At 42.7% G+C, this 5,000-nt stretch overlaps 2 protein-coding genes across 2 annotated transcripts in view; one reads left to right on the top strand and one right to left on the bottom strand.

Annotated features, from left to right (window-relative positions):
- Window positions 1-433, top strand: part of slc30a7 (solute carrier family 30 member 7) — a 6,481-nt gene extending 6,048 nt beyond the window's left edge. The window contains exon 11 of the mRNA XM_063891903.1: window positions 1-433. This exon is cut by the window's left edge and continues 24 nt beyond it. Within this exon, the coding sequence (XP_063747973.1) occupies window positions 1-24 (24 nt within the window). The 3' untranslated portion in view covers window positions 25-433.
- The window catches only part of dph5 (diphthamide biosynthesis 5), a 4,820-nt gene continuing 230 nt past the window's right edge, over window positions 411-5,000 (bottom strand). Inside the window, 9 exon segments of the mRNA XM_063891904.1 lie at window positions 411-1,234; window positions 1,638-1,650; window positions 1,652-1,745; window positions 1,921-1,960; window positions 2,555-2,675; window positions 3,223-3,331; window positions 3,753-3,877; window positions 4,866-4,961; window positions 4,963-5,000. The exon segment at window positions 4,963-5,000 is cut by the window's right edge and continues 230 nt beyond it. Of these exon segments, the coding sequence (XP_063747974.1) occupies window positions 1,002-1,234; window positions 1,638-1,650; window positions 1,652-1,745; window positions 1,921-1,960; window positions 2,555-2,675; window positions 3,223-3,331; window positions 3,753-3,877; window positions 4,866-4,961; window positions 4,963-5,000 (869 nt within the window). The 3' untranslated portion in view covers window positions 411-1,001.

Consider the following 5,000-nt stretch of genomic DNA (forward strand, 5'->3'; position numbering starts at 1 on the left):
CAGATTGAGACGGCCTCCATGTAGAAGCCCCGCCTCCTCTGAACACCTGGGACCAATCACCTTTCAGTCTGCTGCAGGCGATCCCTGCCCCTCCCAGAGTAAATGAAGGACAGACAACGTTGGGGGGGCGGGTCAATGAGACTGAACTACTATGATGCTCCAGCCAAAAAAAGCCCCTCCCACCCCCTTTCTTTTTCCTTTTGTTTTTTGTACTTACTTTACCTCCCCCCTCCCTCGCTGCACTTTGTAGACTGGAGCAAAGCATTCTGGGTAAGTGCCTTCAACATGAATCAGACAATCTGAGCCCCCCCCCTCCCCTCCCTGTGACATCACCGGCGTGTGATGTCACTTTGTTTTTAAAACGTGCCAAACCATGTGACCAGACGGGGGGGGGGTTCAGTCTTTTTTCAACTGTAATAAATAAATAATTCTGTTTCTGATTTTATTATTTCTCTTTATTGATGACATCAGTGTACACACATTTCTGTTTAGGGGACAAATTGGGGACCCGACTTTTATCAGGTTTAACAAGACCGGAGTTTTTGACGTCCAAAAGGAGCTTTAAATGTTTATTATTTCTGGTGATAAATAATGACATCCTGCAGCCTGTTGTGTGTACAGGCTTGTTTTACTGTCTTTGTGAGGACAAAATATTAGCATAACCGTCATAAGAGGACCGTTGAACATTGTGGGGACAGTTTGATGGTTCAGGTTTATAATTTGACAATTGGAGGACTGTAATTAAACTTTGTATAAAATGAGTAAAAGAAAAGTCCAAAGTGATGTCTCTTTTTTTATATTTAACGGTGAAAAGTGTTATTTGTGGAGCTAAAAGCAGCTTTTAAAGACATTTCTATATGAAAAACAACCCTAACCCACAATTAACAATAAATACATCCTAAAAGTTGTGGATTATTCATCGTTTACTGTAGTTTTGAGGGTTTGTGTTTGTCCATTCTGCATTGCGGGGTCCTCACATGTACCCAGCGTCAGAGTGTGTGTTATGAGCAGAAGGTGGAGCTGTCGATGGACTTCAGGTCCTTCAGAGCGTCGGGTTCAGCGTTCACTCGCAGCATGTCCACCTCTAGCGGGTGGAGATGACCCGTAACGACCAGCGAATGGAGCGGTCCGCCCAGGTCACACGACACCAGCTGACGTAACGTCCCGGTGCGGATCACCTGATCGTCTGCGCCGAGCCGAGCGACGCCGACACACACCGTGTCCTCCGTCACACCTGGAGGGGGAAGGTTAGCATGATGACAGGTAACATCAGTGAGATGAATAATAAATCTGATAGCTTAACGCTGACAGTTTGAAGGATGGTACCTGCATGTTTCCAGATCTATCTTTATTACCTTCTAAAACTCTAAGATCTCTTAATTTCTCAAACCAAATATTGAAGTTCCCTCCTTTTTTGAGAGCATGATTTTATCCAAAATATATATTTGTCTTTTGTTTAGCTAATATTTTATTCTGAAGAATCCTGCTATTGTTTTTAATCCAAACAACTCTTTTTTTCTCCCTGAAGAAACAACTTTATTTTCTTTAATAAAATGTTTCTTAAATGATGCTGTAACAATTTATTTCCCCTACGAGCTTCTCTTAATCTTTAGTCAACAGTTCTGTGTGCGTCTCACCCAGCTCGCCCCCCCCCCTCCTCCTTCCTCCTCTCGATGATCTGGATCAGCTGATCTGCCGCCTGACCGACCGTCATGAAGCGCGGCGGCTCGAAGGTCTTATTCCCTCTGAAAACAAACACTTCATGAATTATCTTTATCCAACACGGTCAATGTTCCCGACATCCAGGGAAATGTTTGAGAGAACAATCAGACATGAGAAACAAAACCGGTGTTATGATTATGAGTCTATGACGTCACCGCCAACAGCTGTATGACACCAGCCTGAAACGGAGGGTCTTACCTCATCATGTTCTCGATGCTCTGCTCTTTGACTTTAATATCTGTCGACAAACCCACACACAACCAAGACATTTTACAAGGAGTTAATTGTCGAATACAACTTTTTACAACTAACTTTCACTTATTTTAAATCAGGCTGTAAGACTCTCCCGTTCCACACGCCTCAGAAGAGATGTTTCAAATGTTTTGAGTTGATTTTTATTTTAATGTTTTACAAGAAGAACTGAGTTGCATTCCTGCTGACTGCTCTATAAATAAAGCACGTCTTATAATGCAGTGTGTGAAATCAGAGAGGAGAGTCACAGATGGAGCTGTGAGATAAATCTCAGCGACTGAAACGAGATGACGGAGCACGGTGATGGAGCTCAGTTTTTATTGACTTTCATTCCCTCTAATAAATATAAAGAACCAGCTGAGACTCTCTCTCTCTCACATGCACACACACCTCATTACATTAAGCTGGTTACCCCCCCCCCACCCCCCAGGACGGTTAGTTTAGGGTCCCCTGGGAAGCTGAGTAGGCAGATAGATTAATGATGGTCTGGATAAACAGACACCTGGTGGCCCTGGGGATCGAACCGCCGACTCCTGAGCCCCAGTGTGTGTGTGTGTGTGTGTGTGTGTGTGTGTCTCACCCAGCAGGCACAGTGTGTGTTGTCCAGCTTTCCTGTTTTTACAGATTTTGTCGTAGAAACTCTCGGGTCTCCACGTCTCTGTCCAGAAAACCAACGACACCGTCTCCCCGAAGTTATACAACTACACACACACACACACACACACACACACACACACACACACACACACACACACACACACACACACACACACACACACACACACCTTTATATTTTTCTTTTTTATTTGGATCCTATATAAATGTATGAAAACCGGAAAGATTGTAAACTACTAAATGTTGTTTTAATCTGTATGTCTGTTAGGTCAGCTCATAAAGAGTCATGTGGTGAGAGGGTGTCTCATTACCATAGCCCCGCCCCCTCATTAGCATATTAAAGAGCTCCGCTCACTGCACAGCTGGGCCCTGTGCTCTGATTGGCTGCTTTGACAGCTTGGTTATTGATGACCTATCAGCAGATGGTGAGAGGTCCCTGAACGCACCGCGCTGTAATCGGTGAAGGAACTGAAGCAGTAAAGTACTGCAGTGCTGAGTACAATCAGTACCTCTGAGGGGTAGCGGAGAGGAAGTATAAAGAACCTCTGAACTGCGTTCTGTACTTTAGTTAATCTACTTCATTACATTTCACTGAGTTCCTTAAACAAAGAGCGTGTTGTGATAAAATAGCACCTGCAGGCCGCAGCAGCCGACGGCGTTCATGATGGAGGCGTTGTGGATTACTTTGTACGGTATCCCAGCATGCACTGCCCTCAGCACCAGGTCACTGTGGGTGGTGGCTCTGCAGGAGACGTATACAAGAAAAATTAAACAAGAGGAATAAAGAGCTTTTAGAACATCACGTCACTACGTCCTGATATGAACCTGAACATGTTTGTCTTTGTGCTTCGTATATGCAGGATTTATTGGTGGCAGACATGAAGCTCTTAACGAGAGATAAAAACCTTTCAGTTCAGAAACATCTTCTCGTGTTCCTGCCTGACTCTCAGAGTGATGACGAGGTCTGAACAGAATAGAGATGGTTTTTACTCTCCTCTCTCTTCATGTAAACTGTAAACCAGCACTCACATGACCACACTGCAGCTCTGTCATTACCTCACAGCTGCTGTTTTGGGGAGAATCAAGCAGGACTGAGTGTGTGGTCAGAGTGCCGACGCAGCAGGATCAATAGGAGCTGCAGAGGCTACGTGTCGACCACTCACCCGAACGGGTCGCCCACCACCAGGAACGCCACGTCCGTCACGTCAGCGTCTTTCAGGATCTCCTCCGCCTGCTGCTCCACCAGGTCCCGGTCCGCCAGGATCAGAGGCTTCCCATAATACTCCTCCTGAGGAACACAGTCAGACACTGTGAGGGGAGTGTGGCAGGAAAGGTAGTAGTAGCAGTAAAGTATTTTATAGTCAATTTAAAGTCGTAGAAATCTCAAAATGTCATGGTATAACATCTCATTGAAACACATTTTAAATGACAGAAAGTCTTTAAATAATCTGATAAAGTTTGTCATAAAAATCCTTGGAAGTGATAATAGACAAAAAATATCATGGAAATTAATAAAGAGTCATGGCATGTTGTGTGTGTGTGTGTGTGTGTGTGTGTGTGTGTGTGTGTGTGTGTGTGTGTGTGTGTGTGTGTGTGTGTGTGTGTGTGTGTGTGTGTAATACACTTTTAAAAATAGTTATAGTCATAAAAACTAATATAATAGTATGTAAAAAATGTCAAAGAAATCAATCGAAAGATCATGATATAATATTTCAAAATAGTCATAAAAACGAATTATATGTTCAAAGTCATAAAAGATCATAGCATCAAATGTCCTAAAAATTATAAATATTCAAAATAAAATGTCCTACAAATTCTAAATATCAGTTATTATATAATATATAAGAAAAATATGTAAATGAAACATTTGTATAGAACAATAGACCAACAAAAATGAAAAATAAGAAATAATATTAAAATATAGAAATCAAGTTTGAAAAAAATCAAGAAACAAAAAGAAAGAAAGAAAATAAAATACAGATTTTTTAATAAATATTTACAAGAAACATTCACACAGAATTCCAGCAGAATGTTTTCAAAAGGTGAAAAAAAGTTAGAATATAATGTGTCAGGAAAGATCACATAATAATATGAAGTCATCATACTGTCTAAAAAAGTAATACAGAGTAATATGAAGGACTCCAGGACTCCCTGCTGCTACACCCCTTAGTGTATGACCCTCTGTGCTGCTCTCTGTAACACCTGGAGCATGCTGGTATTAACCTCTCGTGTAACTCCTCGGATAGTTTATTATTCTTTAGAATTAAGGTCCTCACCAGAGCCTCCTTCCCCACGGTAAGGATGGAGGTGTAGGCCTCCAGGTAGACCCGGCTGCAGCCCCTCACCGCCTGCAGACCCTTCACCGTGATGTCCTGTCGCGTCTCCAAGCCCCAGGCCGACCAGGTACAGCA

This window comes from Eleginops maclovinus, chromosome 9, assembly GCF_036324505.1.
Source record: "Eleginops maclovinus isolate JMC-PN-2008 ecotype Puerto Natales chromosome 9, JC_Emac_rtc_rv5, whole genome shotgun sequence".
In the NCBI taxonomy this organism is placed as follows: Eukaryota; Metazoa; Chordata; class Actinopteri; order Perciformes; family Eleginopidae; genus Eleginops; species Eleginops maclovinus.